The sequence below is a fragment of the Curcuma longa genome, chromosome 13, assembly GCF_044706935.1.
Source record: "Curcuma longa cultivar G26 ecotype Majalengka, Jawa Barat chromosome 13, ITB_CL_G26_1.1, whole genome shotgun sequence".
In the NCBI taxonomy this organism is placed as follows: domain Eukaryota; kingdom Viridiplantae; phylum Streptophyta; class Magnoliopsida; order Zingiberales; family Zingiberaceae; genus Curcuma; species Curcuma longa.
The window spans coordinates 3,651,323-3,672,667 of NC_133873.1; the positions used below are offsets into that span (position 1 = coordinate 3,651,323).

Here is a 21,345-nt window from a genome sequence, read left to right on the forward strand (position 1 = left end):
TATATATATATATATAGATAGAGAGAGATTTTTTTCTCACGTATGAACCCGTATAGAATGTAAATTTAGGACTCTGATTGAATCAAGTTAATTTGTGTGCGAACACGATATGTGCATGTCAAATATGAGATCGATCAAGATAATATTTACCTAAGTGAATCAATCAATATTTTGCTGCCTGTGCATAATAAATACATTAAGGATTGATGCTCCTATATAAGGAGGCATGTGACCTTAAGCAGAAGAGTAGATGCAGAATCGTAGCAAACTCCATCCACTTTCATTCCCCCTTCTTTTTTTTTTCTTTCTGTCGTGCGCTCAACTCAGTAGCTCTTCTTGTCATAGTGTTCAAGTACTTACTTGATTCGCCACAAACAATCAATATTTGGTTGTCTAAGTGGTCTTCCCGTTGTATCCTTAGAAACAAACATTAAACGTGACTTTGAAGCACAATCGGATTGGACGAATTTGTTTTAAGAAAATCACATCAAATGCAAACCTTAGTAAACTTTTTTCCTGACTCGACGCTCTTCAGAAGTGACCCACTCGAACTCAGCTAACTTGGTAGTCGAGCGACGCAACCACTCAACGTCCTCTCGGTAGCTCAGTCGACTCGACACTCGACGTCGCAATTCAATAACTCGACCAACTCGGCACTTTACAACTCAGCCAAGTCAGTATTCGACATTCAACAGTTCAGGTACTCAACAATCAGATGATTTGATCTCCCGACTCAGTGTTCAAATAGTGATCCATTCGGACTCGACAGTCGATCGACTTGATCGATTGGACACTCAGCTTTCCACTTAAATTCGGAAAGCACTCGAGAGTTAATTTTATAATGTAGAAGTCGGCTAGGTTGCTTTTGTTTTGTTTTTGTTTTTGTTTTGTTTTTTGAGTGCATACGTAGAAGTCGATTTTATATAAAAATATTCCTTCCCTAACATGATTACTTTGAGTTATTAAGTTTAGGAAGTGCAAAGAGGTTTTATTGGATCGTGCATCAGGCCTCAATTACTCCTTGGGCCAGGTGGTGTGGTCACCCTGCATGAGTTTCCAATGAATCTTTGTTGCATTAAAAGAAGTCTCGTACACTCTCTTCTGCAACTCGTACACTCTCAATCCTTTAAAAGATTGCAAGTATCTCTCCTTTTCATAAGACATAAAATGAACAACAAAGGAGAGAAGATTTGTTAAGAGCTTGTGATAAAGAAAAATAGATCATCTATGGTATGTTTTTGTTGTCATAGAAGACCAGTTTTTATAATGAGAAGCTTGCTTTGAGTTATAACGTGATTGCTTTCTTAACTTTGCATGAAGATCCTATAACCTCAAGATCCAAGTGATAGAAATTGATACACAAATGATAGATGTGGGCAATTTGGAGGAATCTAACATGATAATTATTTTAAAATTTTACTCCAATAGTGACAAAAGTTGAGCAAAGGATATATAGAACTACTATTAAGGCAAACAAAGAAAATTTCCAATGGACCATTTGGAGGAATTTAAGCAAATGTTAATTCCCCTAGATCATTATAAGGAATCCAAGTGAACTCATCTATAAGATCCCCTTACAAAGGATAGAACTACAATGGGTGGTTTCTACCTCACTAGTCTTCATTTCTTGAAGAAGAATCAAATAATTCGAGTTTTCATTGGCTAGATCCGTAACCATTTATATTTTAAGAATAAATCACATGAGAAATCTTTGGCTAGATCAATAATCATTTAGCCCTTGGAATTCCTAATCCCCTAATATTTTAGGGGAAAACTACTTTAGAAACAATACATATGAGTCAAAATAAACAAATGGATATAGTACCTTTATCCATTAACTATCAATTAATGTTGGACAAATTTTGTGAAAGTTAGTAGGCATTGAGCTCCAACCCTTCCATAATGCATCCGCCAATAGAGTTGACTAAACTCTCATATCTTATGTTTTTTACAATCTAAGCAAGTAAATCTCAATTAAAGAAGTTCATGGATCTCTCCCGAGGTGAGATTCATGTGAGTTACCAACTTTATTGACTTAATGGATCTCTTCCTTGAGAAATTATTACATTTCCTTTGTGAGGAGGAGATGTCAATTAATGTAGTCATTCATGAGAGGACCATGCTAAAGAGTACAAGCCCATTGGCTAGTAGCTAACTCAACGCCCATGGTGGAACATATACTTGCTTTTAGCTCTAGAATCACATCATCTAAGTGGAAGCGTTTGTCGATTTGCAGTGTGCTCTGGGCAATGAGTTTGCGAGTGCAGCATGGCCACCTACACAAACATCCCCTGGGCTTCTTGAATCGACACAGACAAAGAAACTAGCAATAATTAAAGGTCACAAGTGGAACAAGAAGGGAACCATGACTCTCATTTGTCAAAAGTGATCTTGACAATCACCGTACTAACAAAAAAAACTTGAAGGTGAACTTTCAGTGGAAGCAAAGCAGCCTTTCAAGATGGTTACTCCACATTGTATTGTGTTCTGGAAACAAATTTTAAATTGAGAAATTATTCGGAATTATAACTTTAGCTTGCATCTCTACATATTGTCTAATTTTTCTTCCTTTTTTCACTACTAATATAACAGATGTTAGGTACACTGTTCTGTTCATCCATAGTCTTCCTTTGGCTGTATTGCTGGATTTTGGTGACCACCTAATTTGGACTTGCACTGCTTCTCAAGTTCTCCAAGATTGCGAGCTCTCTCGATTAGCTTTGTGTGGAGCAGAAAAAGACCTTTCTCCAAATATATGATAGCAAAAGCATAAATCAAGCATCATTAGTCTAAGAAAAAACAATTAAACCTAATGATGAAACCAACTATCATTTAGCACAACTGACCTATCAGCACACATTTTTCTTCCACACCTATTTATAATACTTGCATCTTACTCTACGTTTTCCATACGAGAAAGATTGTTGACTTGAAAGGCAAACCAGAATGATCTCAAACATCTCAAATTCTCTCTGTCTTTAGTCCTCTCATGTGCCATCAACAGCTCCAAGAAGTGATAGTTTAGTAGCAACATTGATTGGGGCTATTGTTACCGAAGACCAAATAGATCTTTGGCTCACCATCTATTTGCTTTTGATTCTAGCTAGTATTTTGAGTTTTTGACTGGCCTACTTCTGAAACTAACACTTCAAGTTGTGGTTTTCATTCTGCCATCTAAAATCTGAAACTTCTTTCAGTGCCGTGCAGTCGACTGAATCTATCAAGATCAGAAATGCACAAAGACAATCTGACAAAAATTGTTCATGCATTTTTCTTCAGTTTTGGTTGCCATGGGGGCCATCAGCTTTGCACTCTGAGGATAAACCAGCTTTGAACACCTTTTGCTCACCTTACGCGATCAGATCGCATAGGACTATAGGAGTAGGTGATGACATGAAGGAGAAGAAAGAAAGTAGAATATTTCTGCAGTTAATTGAAAGGATCCCTTTGATTGCAGTCATAGTCCTTGTTATGCTTCTTCACGTACAGAACTCATTTGTAAAAGAGTGATATTACCTTTCAGTTTGACGATAAACTAATTGAAGTCGGGCATACACAGTACAGTAGCCCTATCTAACAAAGTTACTACTGATATCTGCTACTAACTAAGAAGATCAGAAACTAAAAAGCCAAAACTGTATTTAGGAATCAATAATTTTCTATTCAATGAATCTGAAATTTTAAAAATAAAATGGTTATTTTTTTAATTAAAATGTATTTAGTATAGTTCAGAAGTTTTTAAAAAGTAAAGATTATAAATCTTGTTTGATAAAATGAATTTTTATACCCATTTTTAATAATAAAATTTTTACTTATAATACCCAATAATAATCTATGATTAAAGGAGTCGGGACAACTTAGGAAATCGTGGGATGACAAATAGTTAGTCATTATAGAAGGAGTGATCGTGAGATTGTTACCAAATGGATGGACAGTAATGATGGTTGACTATCATTGTAGAAGGGAAATCGTAAGACCATAACAAGGATTGTTACTCGATGGAGACTATAAAATAAATGGGATTGAAAGGAAAAGTATGTTATTTTTTACTAATATTCTTGTTCATTCTATTACAACTCTACTTTTTTTTCCCAAATCTTACTTAAATATTTAAGGGACCACATCGGGACAAGACCGATACTCTCTGACTATGTGTTAACTTTAAGCTGGGACACTATCTTCTAAGGATACGGAGGTCACAAAGAGTGTTCGCCACGAACATCCAAATTTCACCATCTCATTTACCAATTTATTATTATGCAAATATATCTATAAAAATAATAAATTAAAATAATACTAAAATAAGTTAAATTATATTAATTTTTATCATTAAATAATCATTATTATCATCAAATAATTTAGCATTTATATATAATAAAATGGTGATTGTAATTGTAATTTTAAGTAAAAATATAGAAGGGTAAAATAAAATAATATCTACTTTTAAAATGAGATACCTTGTTTCCTCTTTAAAAATTATCAAATATCCTTCTTCAAATGGAAGTCATTATTTCCTATGATTGAAATTTTATCCTACTTCGATCCTTTAGATAGTGCCTATAGGACTTTATGGGTGACAAATCAAATCATCAATGATGTTTTAAAATTTGTCTACTTCAATCCTTTCCTAGATAGTGCCTATAGGATTCTTGGCACTCGGGTGACAAATCAAGTCATCAATGATGTTTTAAAATTTTCATACATAGTAGGATCCTTTCTTCTTGTTTAAGACCTTCCTCCAACATTAGAGGGTGTATAACATTGTCATTTGGAAACTAAATCATTGTGATTAAGATGTGAGCCTCCTTTGTGAGCATATTTAACTAACAATTACCTTTTATAATGTTTATAGTTCAAATTTTTAGAAGTGTGGAGGCATGTTAGGATGCATATTGTTGTTGTCCAAATCTCGACGACAAAGTATCATGGTCCTAATTTTGCCCCCAAGGGTCCTAAAGGAGGGAGTCCAAAAAGTACCTTCAAACTTATGGAGGACTTTGCGTAGTGACTTGGGATGGGATGTCAATGTCTAAATTTGGGAGCTTGTGTTTAAGTATTTAAGACCATTTATTCTTAAATGTCTAAAGAAGCTTTGATTATCTAGTAGTTACATTCTTTGGTAAATTGATAGAGCCTCCTGGACCACAACTAAGTTTTCGCCATCAAAACAACAACTAGATTTGTGACTTTTTGTATTTATGTTTGATCATTTGTTGTCAGCAGTTCAGCTGAACATGTTTTTTGGCTTTGTGCATAATTATAATCTCCCTTTCTTAGTGTAACACTTTACGAGCAATGCATGTACGCTGAAGAAATAAAGCTTCTCTCTACAGACTGCAGAAGTGTCCGTGTGGCCATCTTTCTCTCTTACGGTAAAATTGCCCACAATGAATGAACAATAAAGGAAGCAAACCGTTTTTTTTTTTTTCCTTCTGACACATTTCCACATTGCCTCTTTATGTTGTTAGTTTTCCTTTTATTTTTCTCATTTTCTATTGTATATATTTTTATAATTAGAAATTCAACTTTTATAGAAAATAAAGATAAATAAATAAAGAAAGAAGCGGTTTCAAATTTCTTTTTTTTTTAAAAAAATAATAATAATAATTTGATGGCACAGCTTTTTTAACCCGAAGCTCAGCAAATGGCTTGCAGAGACGGCAATCGCAGCAGTGGATGTGTGTTTGTGCGAGAGCGTGCGCCTTCGCCGGAGCCGAACCGCCTTCGCCGGAGCCGCCGCCCGCGATTGCAAGTCCTCTCGCCTTCGGCGGCCAAAGCGCGGAGATCTGGGATTCGAATCGGTCTTCTGATACTCGGAGGTGAGGACGAGGAGTGAGAGAATGCCGCTGGTCCGATTGGAGGTGAGGAACGAGTACGGCTTGGGAGATCCGGAGCTGTACAAGAAGTCGTTGAGGAAGGAGGGGCCGAAGGCGATCTTGGATGGCGTCGCCGTGGCCGGCCTCGTTGGGATCTTGCGGCAGTTGGGCGATCTCGCCGAGTGAGTTATTTTGTTCGAGTAATGTTTTAAAATTTTCTTGTCTGTGCTGCAGTTTTGATTCTTTCTTCCATCGTTACTTATTCTCCTTTCTGTTCCTTGTTCGCTTAGTTTCTTAGAAACTGGATGATTCTTGTTGCGCATGCGATGGAAAATGCTATTTCTAGTCTTCACATATTAATGCTGTGCTTATTCTGTTTAAAATCTTCTTTTTTATTCGATAAGAATGAAAAATTCCCTTTGCGTTCGATTTGGTTGTAGTTGATTTAAAATAGTTTCGATCGATGGGGCTAATTGAAGTGAGAAGTTGAGTACTTTTACTTCTTATTTCCTTCATATTTCTGCAATGTTAATGTTTTCTTGTTATGCGAGCAAATGGTACTCTATTACTAATTTACTAGCTAATATCATGGAAGGCTAATTTGATAAGTCCATTGAAGGTGGACGCGTTTTGTAAACTATAAATTGGATGAGTAGAAGAGGGTAGGTGGGAAGCTTGCCTTCCACCTGTTGGTGCGCATTATTTTAATGGATAAAATTGACCTATTCCGACCATTTTGTTTCCATCTGTAGGTTCCACTGAAGTGAGCGATTGCAAATCCATATTCACTAGATTCACAACTAGCAACACCTCAAATAGACGTAAAGTGTAGTCAACATCCCAAGGTTTTTGATGGTTCAGTTGCTACATAAGAAAATGTCTCTTGACAAAATGAAATTATGTATAACATTGATTTATTGTTGTGATTCAGTTGATAATTGAATTTACTTCCTTTATCATGGAATATCTAATTGTAGATTCACTTCTGATGGGCATTCGTTCAGATTAAGTTTAATTAGACAGATATGTTTAAACTTATTGTTATTTTATTTTGCTATTTGATTAAGATTCATGATAACTCTGGTAGTGTATGTGTTGGTTCCCTTATCTTTGTTATTTTACCAATGGTGATTCCTACCAGTTGTAACCCATTATTTTTCAAGATCCTGCATACTAGTAAATTATCCTGTCAATTGTACCATACTGAGATAAATGTGTCAATATCAAAGATTTGCTGCAGATGTTTTCCATGACTTGCATGAACAAATAACAACTACAGCTGGAAGAAGCCGTAAAATGATGGCACGAGTAAGGAAAATTGAATCTGCAATTCCATCTATTGAGAAGGTCGTTAAAGGGCAAACAAGTCACATCCACTTTGCATATTTTGCAGGTATTGGTCTATCATGCTTCTTACACAAGCTTATTTGCAAATAATACATATACATGTATATATATTAACAAATATATTAAAACAAGAAATACAAATGTCAAAAGAGATGCATCTATAGTTTAATGGAACTACTGTGGATGGAATGACCTAGATACATCTCTTTTGGCATTTGTATTTCTTGCTTGAATATATTGTTGTATAATGGGTTATGCCTCAAATTCCTTTATGTTTGGGCACATTAGGGTTTTGTTTCTCTCATAGAAAAGTTATTCAGGATAGGGTTATTTCTCCAATTATACTCTTTGTAACTATGACGGTCATAGCTGGAAAGAAAATCTTGTGTGTTTTAAGCCAAACCACATAAATCTTGTGTGTTTTGTTGTGTTCTTCTCCACTCTGACTTTGCCTAACATATACTATAGCTGGAAATAAAATAATTTCATTCTAGTGCCTATTCTCTATTTGATTGCATTGTAGCTGCTGACTATGATCATAAAATTTGGTCATAGATACTGATATATTGAGATATTTGATTATTACAAAGGCTTCCCAATAATTAATTGATGAAATGAAGACATCATGCTAGGAAGTTGTTATTATCAGTATTTGTCCCTGCTATTTAGGGTCGGCGACATGGATCTTATCTTCATATAATATATTTTATAATGATGATAATTTCATTTCACATGTTCGACCATAAGTTTTATGATATAATGTAGCTATGCATGTTGGGCACCTCATGGCATCTTCTTTCCAGGTTCTGACTGGCATACTCACATTCCACATGGTCAAAACCTCCTACTTTCCAGTGAACTTCCTCGCTTTATGATGGATTCTTATGAAGAATGCCGTGATCCACCACGTTTATTTCTCCTTGACAAGTAAGTCCATTTGATGCTGATTCATGAATGTTCTATTCCTTTTGTTGTCTCATGTATATGCATGTCTTATGTATGTTCAATATCCTCCAATTCAGATTTGATCATTCTGGTACTGGAGCTTGTCTAAAAAGGTATTCAGATCCATCCTATTTCAAGAGGGTATGGGCTGCATCAGATACTGAAGGAGCTAAAAATGATCTAAAAGAAAAGAAAGTTCAAAAATTCAAGGTATAGAGGCTATTCTCTACTATCTGTGGGTAACTAAACTGGTTAAATAACCTAAAGGCAATGCTAGAAAAAAGTCGTATTTTTTTTTGCAGAATTTAGTTGACTTCTAAATACATCATCGTCATCATTAAGCTGTATTTGGTTACATAATATTAACATTGGCTGCCTAGCCCTAGTGCAAGCGTCAACTGAAATTATTGAGTTTTAAATACAACATTATCAAGTTGTCAGCGCTGCCATTTAGCATTGGCTATGATTTATGTTCACAGGTTTGCACCATTTAAACCTAAGCTATCTAGGCCTAATATAACCTTCTATCTTTTCATCCATGCCTAGGACCGATATTGATGTCTCTTGACTTCTTAATACATGCTAGGTAAAAAATGCTTTACTTTGGCATTAATATAAACTTTTTTAGAGGTCTCAACAGACTGCATAGGTTGAACACAACATGCACCCATGAGAGGCCATGCTAAGCTTGGCCCAGGACACTTCGGGCATGGCTTGAATTGGCAGGGTTCTATGTCCAGCATGAGCCCGGACTCGACTGGAGTTAGGCTGAGCCTTTAAAATAAAAAATAAAAAATTAAATAAATCACTAAAAGTTTATTAAAAAATTCTAAAATCAAAGTAAATATCCTTAAATTTGATGCTTTTATTGAATATTATTAAAAACCATAATATTTATAGTTAGTATTAATATTTTATAAATGAAAATGGTGGGTGACCTAGTTGGCATCTCTAGACATTATAAAAAGAAACTAAAATCTTAAGCATTGAGCATCGAACATGCTTACTTTTTGTGGGTTCGTTTCTATAAAACCCAAAATAGAAATATACAATGTTTGATTTGCACATCTAAGCGTCCAAATCATAATTTAGCTTAAAAACTTGTGGTTAGTTCTATAATAATTTTGGAACTAAGAACAGAGAAAAGGGATTTTTGGAATTTCAAAAGCTTGAGAAAGAAAATATTTTAAATTTGGTAATATTAAATGCATAAAAGATCAAAGTACAATTGTTTTATTTTGTTAATGATAATGCAATTAAGGAAATATGGAAAGCTAGGAAGGTCATGCCTGTGTAGAAGAGAGGTCAAAGCCACGAAGAAGTCTTCTCGATTGGCATGTTGGAGATAGTAGTTGTGTGTGGATTTTAGTTCTGAGGGCACACACTGTTTTCTTTGGTAACTTCATCAATGACCTAGCATAATGACGATGCCGGGTTTGTATGGTAAAAAAGCTTGTACATATACAAGGAGAGAAAGGTAAGATGGACAAAGATTAGGTTATTGTTGGAGTGGAGGTAGGGAGACTGCGTATCAATTCAAATTCCTGACTTCCCTTTAAAGGGATTAAATAAGAAACCCCTAGCTTGAAATTTAGAGGGATAAATTATTCTATTATTAATGTAATTTTACAACTCACGTAGTTAATAGCCCCTAGACATCTATAATTCTATTTCAAATTTAGGCATAAGATTAGGTATGTCTCGGACTTGGTTGCATTTAATATTTTTATCTAACAAAGGGATATTTTGGAGGATGGAAGAGTCATGAAATAAGGATGACATGGTAATAACTAAATGATAGACGTAAATCAGAGGGAGGCGATAAAGATGGAGAAGGGAGAAATTTTGAGTTTATGACATCTGAGAGAGGAGAGGCAGAAAATTGGTATTTATGATAGTGGAGAGAGGAGAGTAAGAATATTAGGGTTTATAATGGCAGAAAGAAGTGATAAAGAAAATTAGTGTCTATGGTGATGGAGGAGAGGCTACACCATTAAATAACTTGCAACATCCCTTATAGGGGATTGAGAAAGAAAAATCTAGTACTAGGAGAGGAATGCGCTCTACTTCTAAGTTTAGTAAAATGAAATATTGTATTATTATTCAGAGAATTTATTACATCATATATATATATATATATATATATAACTTAACATAATATTGTTTATCAAAAACATGCAATGTGAGACTAGACTGGTAACATATATAACTCACAACTCCAATCACCCAGAACCCCAAAAATCCAATAAAATTTGTAATGTGTGACATGTACATGTGACTTAATTATGTTTCGAATTTGACTTCAGGAAAATAACAAACTAAAGTTGATTTGTTATGTATTAACAGAGGAAAGGGACAAGATTTAGTGTTGCTGAAAATCAACAGGAAATCTACTCAGCATGCCATCATAGCAGGTATTTTTGCAGTTTTTTTTAAGTGTCAAGCTCTTTAGCATTATTAAAAAAAAATCTGGTTTTCTTTACCTTGGACTAATTTGATCATTTTGAAATCTTAGTGAAAATAGGAAATATGACAGAGGTGAAAATTTTGCATCACTAAGCACTGATGGCTATAGCATTTCTCTTGAGAATGAAAATATTTCTTCACCTGAATTGAGATTAAACCATGAAATTTCAAGTAGATCTACCTCTTTTGGTTCAAAGACGAAGGAAAGCTTTGTTGAAGAAACCTCATACGCAGACCCTCAAATGATGCCTGCTGAGCTAGGCTACAGACTGCCTAATCCTAATTTACATGGCAATGACAGTGGTCTCAGTGTTTCTGCTCTACAAGATGAGCCAAGTACAGAGGATAGTGATGATGTCTCTCAACCTGGTTCACTGAAAGAACAAAGTATGCCAAGATCTTCTGTTACATGGGAGGAAAAGACAGAAATAGTTAAGCTGACAAGTCCATCATCATGTAATGACATACTTGTTGACAGAGTTCAAGTGCTGCAGGAAGGCGCCATAGTTGAAAATTCAGACTCTCTCGAATTAAATTCTGAATTAATGGATGCTGAACATGCTAAACTTGAAGCATTGGTTCATGAAGACATTGTATTTCATTCTGTCAAAACTCCAGAATTTTTGTCTGGTGTCAACCATTTTGATGAAGTCACTAGTGAGACAGACAACTATGTCGATGCACCCATCACAATGGATTCTGAGTCGGAGACAGAGGTTGAGTGCTACACTAAAATGGAAATACAGGCAATATCTAACACTAATTCATTAGGAATGGAATCTGAAACAGGAGAAGATCAAATCATTTCTGTACAAAATCCCCATACCCATGATGCTGAAGCACCTGCTTCATTAGATAGTGCCCAGACTCAAAATGGGACTGGAAACTTTTTGCATTTGAACTCTTTGAATGGTTCAGAACATGTACAATCATCTTATGCCACGAAATTAGTGCTAAACCAAGACTATCTTATTCCTAATAATGCTTGTGAAATTAATGCTCCTGATATTTCAGAAATTAAGGATCATCATGAGTGTAATGATGGTGGTCTTTCTTCTAAATCAGGGGCTTCTTGTGGACTGACAGTGCAACCAGATGAAGCGGCATCTGAACCATCTATACTGGCACATTCTCTTCATACCGATGCACCTTCTATGCCTTCTGTTCAGCTTTGGACAAATGGTGACCTATTTGGAGTTGAGCCTTCAAAACCTCCAGAGCTTGGAGCCGTGAATAAGGATAATAAGAATTACATATCTAATTCTAGAGGTTCTAAAACTGGTTTTTCAAGTTGCACTGTGAAGTCTCAGATGTTTGTTAATGAACCAGGTCCAAAATCAGATGGAGCATTCACAGTACTTGATCCTGCATCAGTGGATTTCAGTTCTGAAATGGATGTGGATTCTGAATGTACTTTGGTTTCCTATGTTCCACAAAACTCAGCTGGGGGTCAATTGTCTGCAAGAAGGAATCTTTCCGTTCGAATGTCCACAGATGTGGAAATCAAGCAGCACTCACATATGCCTGTGCAACCTTATTCACAAAGTGAGTTGCTAAATAATTCTCATGATAGTCATAGTAGTAGTAATGATGCTTGCTTAAATAAACTTGAACTCACAAGAACCAATGAGATTAATGGTGCTCCTCCAAGGGATAGTTATTGTATTGGGTCGAGTGCAGGGCCAAGCCAAAGCACAATGGGCACCTCCTCCAGTTTTTCTGAGCTTGAACGAAAATTCCTTTCAAATACTGTCCAAAGAAAAGTTTTGCCTACCACAAATTCAGGAAATACAAGCATGGAATCAACAAAACCAGAGGGAAATTCCTGTCTGAATGATAACAAGGAAGAACCAAATATTGTTGCATCTCAAACATTGTACAAGCAGAATATCAATGAAAAGGCTACTCTTGTATCTGAAATGAAGCAGACCTCTTCAACTCAGCACTACCCTGAGAAAGGTTCTCCACCACTTGAATATATGAAAATATCTTTCCATCCTATAAATGGCTTGGAAAACACCAGATTGAAGCTGGATTTTTCCAGTGGTAGTCTACATGAAAATAATGAAGATTTTATCTTTCCATCATTTCAATTGCTCCAAGGCCCTGTTGAAACTTTGCCAGAAGTTTGCTCTGAATCAGATGATGATACCTTCTGCAGATCTTGCCCATATTCTTCTGAAGATCTTCTCAGTCCTTGTTCATATTCAAACTCTGAGCAATGGGATAAAGATGAAAGTAGTGAATACTTTGATCATGAATTCAAAGACATTTCACGAAGGTTTCAATCCTCAACTACATCCATCTCTAGACCTATGGGATCTGGACAAATGGACCATGCAGATATGCACATACCAGAAGCAGAAATTGACAAGAGCAAACTGCCTTTCCATTTAGGCTCCATGATGGAGCTTCCTGGATTTAATTCTGTTTTATCTTCAATAAAACAAGAAGGTATATACCATTCTTTTCCAGAAAATCTAGCAAATGCAGAAGTTGTACCTAAAGATGAAGCACCCCCACCTCTTCCCCCTATGCAGTGGAGGTCATCAAAGCCATCTATTACTTTGGAAAGGTTATGATAATTTTAAAAACAATCTCGGTTGCTTGGATGGTTTACAAGCTCTAAGAATTTCTCCCTCCCAGAAAAAGGAGCAAAATTCGCCTATAAATTCATGCATAGGACAAGCTGTTTTAGAACATCCGAAGGAGGAAGTGGTTATGTCAGATATCAGAGTACGTATTTCATTTATCAGTCAAGATGTAGGATCGTCTTAATTGTATTTCCTTGAGTTATAAGCATAATTTTGTTTATTTTATTGAGAAATATTAGATTCCTCATTCAGTAACTTGGGTTTCAGCTAGATCAGCGGAAGTTGAATGAACAGCAAAGGGTAACTCATAGGGCTAGTCATACTGAAGTTGACATGAGGGAAGACATGCTTCAACAAATCAGAAATAAGGTTGATTTTGAACTTAGTATGAAAATTCAAAAATGCATTTTTTTTTTATTTATACTGCTCATGGGCTTTCCTAAATGATGTTCCATTGCTGCACATCCAAGAGAAGATACTTATCCATAATTCCTGCAGGGTGCTGCATCATCCTGGGAATATTCCATCTCTGTTTAAAAATCGAACATCTGTCTAAACTTAATTCTTTCACTTTCTTTCTAGTAACTTGCATCAGACATTCTAGCAATTATGTAGAACCGTCCATGTTCTAAAACAATAAACTTTTTCGTGTTTTGAACATTAACTGGTTTGTAAACAATAATCAATTAATGCGCATAGGTGATCTTGATAGTTGAGGCATAATAATGCCACTCTGAACTCTACCTCCCATACCTATGTCATCACAAACCAACCCAAGTAAGAATGCCATATCAGCTACTTAGATCCACTTGACCCCATGTTCTTACTTGATAATTTGAAGTGTTTACACCTAGATCCATTCCCTTGTTGGATATTCATATCCCAAGTCTGAGTTAGATAGTATAAGAACACAATTGAGTTTATGAATAATGATTTAAGAGATTGACTTGGGATTCTTTAATCATATTGTGAGTAGATTTAGTTAGTGGCTCTTTTGTTGTAGCTTATTCTCTGGCTTCACAAGCAGACAACCATGTTACACACCCATGCAACATGGATTCTGAAGTTTTCATTCTTATTGTCAGTCAGCAGTAATAACATTATCAGCTTAATAAAAGATGGCCTGTGTACACTTGTAGCATGTCGCCTCGTTGCTACTGAAGGTCCTCGTTGCTGCATACCTTCTGTATACATGTTCCAAGAACACCACCACGGGCGGGATCAGCTGGTCAGGGCATGGGTGCTTGCAGCATGAGGTGGGCGGTTCGAGGGCTCATGGTTGCATTTGCGATAACATCAATCTGTGCCATGTTTCCAAATCCCTCGGCCACCATGCCCTGGTCAGTCCCGCATTCATGGCGGATTCCAACCTTTTGCAGCATAATTGCATAGAAAAGTATATAAAAGTCAATTTACGTGTAAAAACATATTACTTATGACTTTGGTATATAAAGAAAACCAGTTTACGCAAAAAAACATCCACACACATTACTATGCATTCAGTATTTATAAGGTATAGTCCTCTACTTAGACAATATGATGTATGCAGTGTTGTCTTCATGTATATCTTATCCACATTATGTTGATCTTGAAAAAAATTCAGTATGCATGTGCATTCAGTATGTGTAATGATATATAGTTCTCTTGGAAAGTTTCATTTATCTATAGTTTATTGTCTATATTTGATTAATGTTTTTTTATTTGCAATTGTGATATAGTTGTGTACCATTGCCAAATTTTGTGCTTTACTCAGTCCTGTAAGAGCTTAAGTTCCTTGATGTGTCACTCGGAAACCTTAAGTTGCTACATTAGGTGCAAACTTACAGAATCTGTATTATCTTGTGGTTCACTGACTAAATTTAATTTTCTTTGCATAATATTTAAATAATGATGAAACAAGTTCACTTTCATTGGATATCAGAAAGTTAGCTCATTCTCAACCCATCCTTTGAGAATTTTCTGGCGTTATGTTACGGAAGATAATAACTATAGTCAGGCATTTCAGAACCTACTAAATTAACATTGTGCTAATCCTACATCTCATAGCTAAATTACTTGCAGAAAAAGTAGTCCATGCTTCTTAATCGTGTCGATGATCACCTTTGGCAAACTGTTTAAATCCATTATTGCTTGTAATTATCTGCAGAAATTTAGTCTGAGACGAACTACAACATCAACACCAAGAGACATTCCACACCACCCGACAACCAATGCTGCAAATGCTAATGTTAATACAATCTTGCAAAAGGCTAGTGCCATTCGCCAGGTTGGTTTCATTTTTTCCCCCCTTTACTTTCCTCACCTTAGTTTTGTTCCTGATTAGTTCTTCAATTTCTTTTAGGCATTTGTGAGCAGCGATGATGACAATTGGAGTGATGCTTGACATTCCGAATTTCCAAACCTTTCCTGGCATTTACTCAAGTCGATGCCCATACATGTTTAGAATATGTGAATATATATAATCCGCCTCATGTTTATTTTTAGCCTTCTAGTCGATCAAAATCTTCCCTAGTATTGTAATGCCAACTCTATAATTTATTTACTGTAATTATATTTCACAGGTTCTTCTTTGTCCATCACTGTATCTAACATGATGCTTTGATAAGTTGGAAATGATTATTAAACTCGAAGATAAAACTTATAGAACCATATATCACGATCGAAGTTTAATTATTTCAATTTCTATAATTTTATAATAAGCCCAACACACTCGATCCAGATGATTATCCTTTCATCATTTTTTCTCCAAAAAAAATCAAAAATAATAACGCAAAAAAATCAAAAATGATGCCAACTAATCCGTGGCAATCATAGTCAATGACGCCATTTATCGTTGACTCCAGAGCTTGACTTTTTAAAATAAGCAAAATGAGGGCATAGTCATGACGCAATTTCCTATATATGTCTGCATCAGGAACTTGCGATGCAAGTGTTGAGCCACAACCCACTCGCATTAATCATTAATATCGATCTGGCTGCAGAGTCTTGGGTTTATTTTAAACTATTTCCCATTGACTGACCATGGCATTTAATTTCCCCACCTCTGTTTATTTATATTCTCCCCCCAAACAGCCTTTCTACTTAGCAATTGGCAAGAGTAGTGTGCCCTTGGAGAAAGCTAGCCAAGATGACAGTAAGTTGCCCCCTGATCCATTATTCTGTAGCAATCTCGTGTAGATTTCTCTTAAATATATTGGAATTTCTCTTAAATATATTGGAATTTCTCTGCTCAGATTGTCGAAATGCTTGTCCATATGGACTGCTCTGGCTGTGAAAGCAAGATAAGGAAAGCGTTGCTCAAGCTTGAAGGTAGTGCATGCGCCTAGCCTTCTATTGATCCATGGCTACAATTAATTAACTCTCATGCATGTTTTCTTTCTTTCACTAATATCTTCATGTTAATCGATGGATTCGTGTAGGGGTGCATGACGTGGACGTGAACGTGGTGATGCAGAAGGTCACGGTGACCGGGTGGGTGGAGGAGAAGAAGGCCCTCAGGGCGGTGAGGAAGACCGGCCGGCGAGCGGTGCTGTGGCCGTATCTGATGAACCCCGAGTTGGTCGTCCCCAACCAGGAGTACTACCACCTGCAGCAGTACACCCCGTCGGCGCCGCCGGCGAACCTCCTCACCTTTAACGCCATCCCTAGTACCTCTTCCTACAACTATCGCAAGCACGGCTACGACAGCTCCATGTTGCACCGGTACTACTACCAGAACCCGGCGCACAGCCTTATCATCGACGAAAGTGCAAGCGCGATGTTTAGTGATGATAACCCAAGAGCCTGTTCGATTATGTGAGTCTGTGTGACAACATGATCAACTGTTTATTAACTGTATATGTATCTATCTATCTGTCTGTCTGGTAGAGATTGAACATGCATGTGTATTTGATGTCACAGTTTCAGTCCTTGTAAAGTTGTAGATCATCTTGAATATCTACATGTACTCTGTTAAGTGATTTGATTCCAAATCCCTTCTATATATCTGCAAAATGACCGCCAAAGCAGCCCCCCCACCCCGGCCCCACAAGTCATGAGGGTCTCGGTGAATGGACTCAATCTTTGGGGGTGGAAACATGACACAAATTGATGTTATCGCAACCAAATCCCTTCTATATGCTGCAAAAGGTTGGAATCCGCCAAAGATCGGCCCCCCGACCATCTGTGAGGAGGTAAATCACGGTGAATGCGGGACTGACCAAGGCATAGTGGTTGAAGGATGCCCAACATGACACATTTTGATGTTATCGCATGTGCGCCAAGAAAATTCTTACAAATACGCCGTAGCTGGGAATCGAACCCATGCCCTGACCAGCTGCTCTCGATGTCCTACAAATCCCTTCTATAGAGTACACCTCCGGTTGCTTGAAGGGATTTAGTATGTCTAGTTTGTTTAATTAGTAGTTTTAAGTTATAGCTTTATCATAAAAATTAATACAGAAACTAAAAGACTCCCAAAATCTAGATTACTAATACTCTTTTCGTGTGGAAATCTATCAAGTAGTTTTAGTTATTTTAGGATTAAATTGGGCAAAAATTAAAATGACATCCATCATTTGTATTTTCGTCACATGGACATTCTAATTTTAATTAAAGTCAATAAACATCTCATTTAACTTGAATTGTCCGAAATACCCTTTAAATTATCTAATCATTATTCGATTATGTAGAAGCTAGTTGTAGAAGCTAATTGCTAGTTTCTATATGTTGTAGAAGTTAGTTGTTAACTTTTACATGTTATAAAAGTTAGTTACTAGCTTCTACTACAGTAATTTTATATAATTTTGAGTTTATTTCTCTGAATGATAATCTGGTTAAAATACTATTTCAACAAGCAAAACAAACGATGAGGAGTCCATGACACTCATTACATTTCCAATGAACATAATCTAATCATGATCGAGCATGTAGATGCTACATGCTAACTTCTACAACGTGTAGCAGTTACCTACTATAATTTCTACAATGTATAGAAGTTAGTTGTTAGCTTCTATAATTGTGACTTTATAGTATTTTAATTTTACTTCTTTGAGTGATAACCTGATTAAAATAATATTTCAATAATAAAATAAATAATAAAAACTCTATAATATTTATTACAAACATAATTTAATCATGATTATTGAACGTGTAGAAATTAACATACAACTTCTATAAATGTAGCAGGTAACTACTACAAAAGAGTAAAGATAATTCGGATAATTCATATTAGAAGGCGTCCATTAGATTTTAATTAAAAATGAGAGTATTAATCTAACTTTAATTGAAAAAGTAGGACGTCATCTTAATTGGTACTCAATTAAATTTAAATTGTAAATTTAAGAGTAGGTGGTCTAACGAATCTAACGCTAGTTTTATTTATTGCAGGAGATAAATTTTTTTAATCTTTATTCGTTTTTTAAATAAAAATAACTTAAATAGTTTTAGTTAAAATATTATATGAGACAAATTATTTTTTTAAAAAAAAGTACTAATTTTCATAAATCTAATGACACATTTAGTTTTCTAATATCATAAAATTTTAATCCTCAAAAATCATTTTAAGAATTGAAAGATGGTTACTTGAGAATCAAATTAAAGCTAACTTATTTCAACTTAAAAATACTTTTTTTTATAGATCCATTCTCACATATTTAATGATATTTTTTAAATAATAATAAAATTTTTAACACTTCATTTTAAAAAAAATCAATTAAGTAATTTTGATCAAAATTACTTAATAGCTCAAATAACTCATTTCAACTTTTAACGTAGATCTCATGTTAAAGAATTAAATAATCCTCTTATCTAAAATGTTAAAGATTCTTCTTAAAAGAATTGAAAATTAATTATTTAATTTTGTAAAGTTAATGGTATTTTAGGTAATGAAAAAAAAATAGAAAGGGTTAACTTTTAAATCTTCAAACTTGAGGATGCAATAAAATTGTCTTGGATGTATTTAAGTGGGATACTATATATACTTAGTCTTTGTTATTTCTTTTACTTTATTATTATTGACACTTGATATCTAATTTTTTTGAACTAATTAATTCTGATATAATTAATTTAATTCTATAAAAAATTTCTATCAACTATAAGAGTAAATCGAAAAGTAAAAATGATGATCCAATCTAATAGCTACTGATCCGGCGAGAATAGATAGTGATGACGAAGGTAAGAGGTAAGAAAGGAGATAGGAAAAAATGGGTACAATACCCATTCAGAAAACCCCGACCTCCCTACTTCTAGTTCATATATATATCCGTTATTAATCAGAGGTCGACCTCATGTGGAGGGCGGCACGTTCCTTAATACAAGTACCGATGTCTTCCTAACCTTTATCCAATAAATCCCGAATCCTAGCAAAATACCATTGATCCGGTACATATATTTAGCAATGATTTGGACAACAGGTAAGAGGGGAGCAATGGAAGATAGATAAAACACCCATGAGGAAAGCCCCAATCTTTCTCCTTCTTGGTTCCAATACCCCCGGCCCAAAGAAACCGCCGACCTCATTATGAGATTGGCACGTGCCTTGATACTTAAGCCGAGCTCTTTCTAACATCGGTCTATATACCCCGATCTTTTACAATAATCTTAACATAATACGAGCATTATCGGCCGACCTCTTTATGAGGTCGGCATGTGCCGTGATACCTAGGCCGAACTCTTCCTAACGTATATAGACCTCGATCTTTTACAACAATTTTAGCAAAGCACAGACATCACATACTGACCTCATGACTTGATCCTAACTCCATGAGCTGACCTCATGATCTGGTCCAGGCATATATGCCGACCTCAAGACTTAATCCCGCTCCATGAGCTAACCTCGTAACCTGGTCCAAGCATCATATGCCTACCTCATGATTTGGTCTAGGCTTGGTCTCAATATCATCTAATGAGCTCAGTCAGACACTCTAGACAACTTCGCTATGCATATGAAAGCTTAGTCACACACTTAATATTGCCTGACTATATTTATAGGTGAGCATTCAAGTCCGCTCAAGCATAAGCGAAGAACTCAAATGCATGCTTAGTTTAGTTCGACGATTCATATAAGCTCGAACAATGCTCATACTGCCCGGCCACTCATACAGATCGATCACACTTCTTCCGACCTCAAGCATCAGGTCAGTCATTAACGAACAGTTACGCTTACTCCTTTGTTAGATTTATCAATTCATCCCAAAAGGACAAGGATATAGACGAGGTGCCTAGACTTGGTCCCTAATTATCCCAGCCGTCGAATAAAGATAACAGATACCTTTGAGCCATCATATGTGTAGAAACCGTCATAGAATTGACCGTTGATGACACTGCCCCAACCAATCAAAAACAAGGAGATCCAATGATCACGTCCTCGTTCCATCTATATAAACCCTCCAGATATGAAAAACTGACATCTGGAATTCTGGAGGCATACTACCACTTCTATTTTCTCTATTTCTGACTTCAGCGTCGGAGTGGCCTCGTCGGGAATCCCCAATACCCTGTTAATCCGTTCGTTCAGTTCTTTCTTCCTCAGGTTCTTCTCGTCGACGGATTAACAAAGGTTGACGTGATATTTTATTAATTAGTGGCTTGACTGTTGTCGGCATCGATCCAGAACAACTACCATTCTCAAATCCACTGTATATTTGAAAAAAAAAAAAACCCTTACAAATTCATCGTAAAAGTTGAGAGTGCAGCTCTTCATTTGTTAGTAGTAGGGATGGAATTTTTATTAGACAAGGTAAAAAAAATGTGTATTTACGTTCCGAGGACGATCGTGTTGTTGTTGCATTCACTTTCCCTTTTGTCTTTCATTTATATATTCTTATATTTTTTTATATTAAAAAATTAAAGAGCGATCATCGCCTCTGACTCCGTCTGATTAGTAGGTCTCCCTTTATATCAACATCAATTATTATATGTAATAAATACAGTCTTCCAAACAAACTTTCCACTTTTGTGACTTCATGCCCGGCTTCTCTTCTATCACCTTCTATCACAACCAAAGAGGTCTCTTATTATTCCTTCACAGTTGCCTCTTGTTTTCCGTAACATTTCCTCTTGAGGGATATCAACCACCAAAACGACCTAAAAAGACTTTATCACCCCCGCTCTATTATTGGGATTACAGTCAAAATGACATATTAAAAATATAAAAAAATTATAAATTAATAATATGAAAGATATCTTTATTGATATAA

At 35.7% G+C, this 21,345-nt stretch overlaps 2 protein-coding genes across 2 annotated transcripts; both read left to right on the forward strand.

Moving 5' to 3' along the window:
- The first annotated feature begins 5,752 nt into the window (after window positions 1-5,752).
- Window positions 5,753-15,721, forward strand: LOC141844159 (SCAR-like protein 2). Its single transcript, XM_074732179.1, is given in 10 exon segments — window positions 5,753-5,998; window positions 7,046-7,209; window positions 7,967-8,090; window positions 8,186-8,318; window positions 10,455-10,522; window positions 10,624-13,147; window positions 13,149-13,310; window positions 13,436-13,537; window positions 15,315-15,434; window positions 15,510-15,721. Coding segments are annotated over 10 exon segments (3,597 nt in total). The 5' UTR covers window positions 5,753-5,840; the 3' UTR covers window positions 15,552-15,721.
- Window positions 15,722-16,241: 520 nt separating this feature from the next.
- Window positions 16,242-17,145, forward strand: LOC141844572 (heavy metal-associated isoprenylated plant protein 28-like). Its single transcript, XM_074732613.1, has 3 exons — window positions 16,242-16,301; window positions 16,402-16,477; window positions 16,588-17,145. Exons 1-3 carry the CDS (start codon window positions 16,296-16,298, stop codon window positions 16,965-16,967), a joined length of 462 nt encoding a protein of 153 aa, XP_074588714.1. The 5' UTR covers window positions 16,242-16,295; the 3' UTR covers window positions 16,968-17,145.
- Window positions 17,146-21,345: the final 4,200 nt, after the last annotated feature.

Coding starts and splice junctions, on each gene's coding strand:
- LOC141844572 (XM_074732613.1), top strand. Junction 16,478..16,587: donor AGCGTTGCTCAAGCTTGAAG/GTAGTGCATGCG, acceptor GGATTCGTGTAG/GGGTGCATGACGTGGACGTG.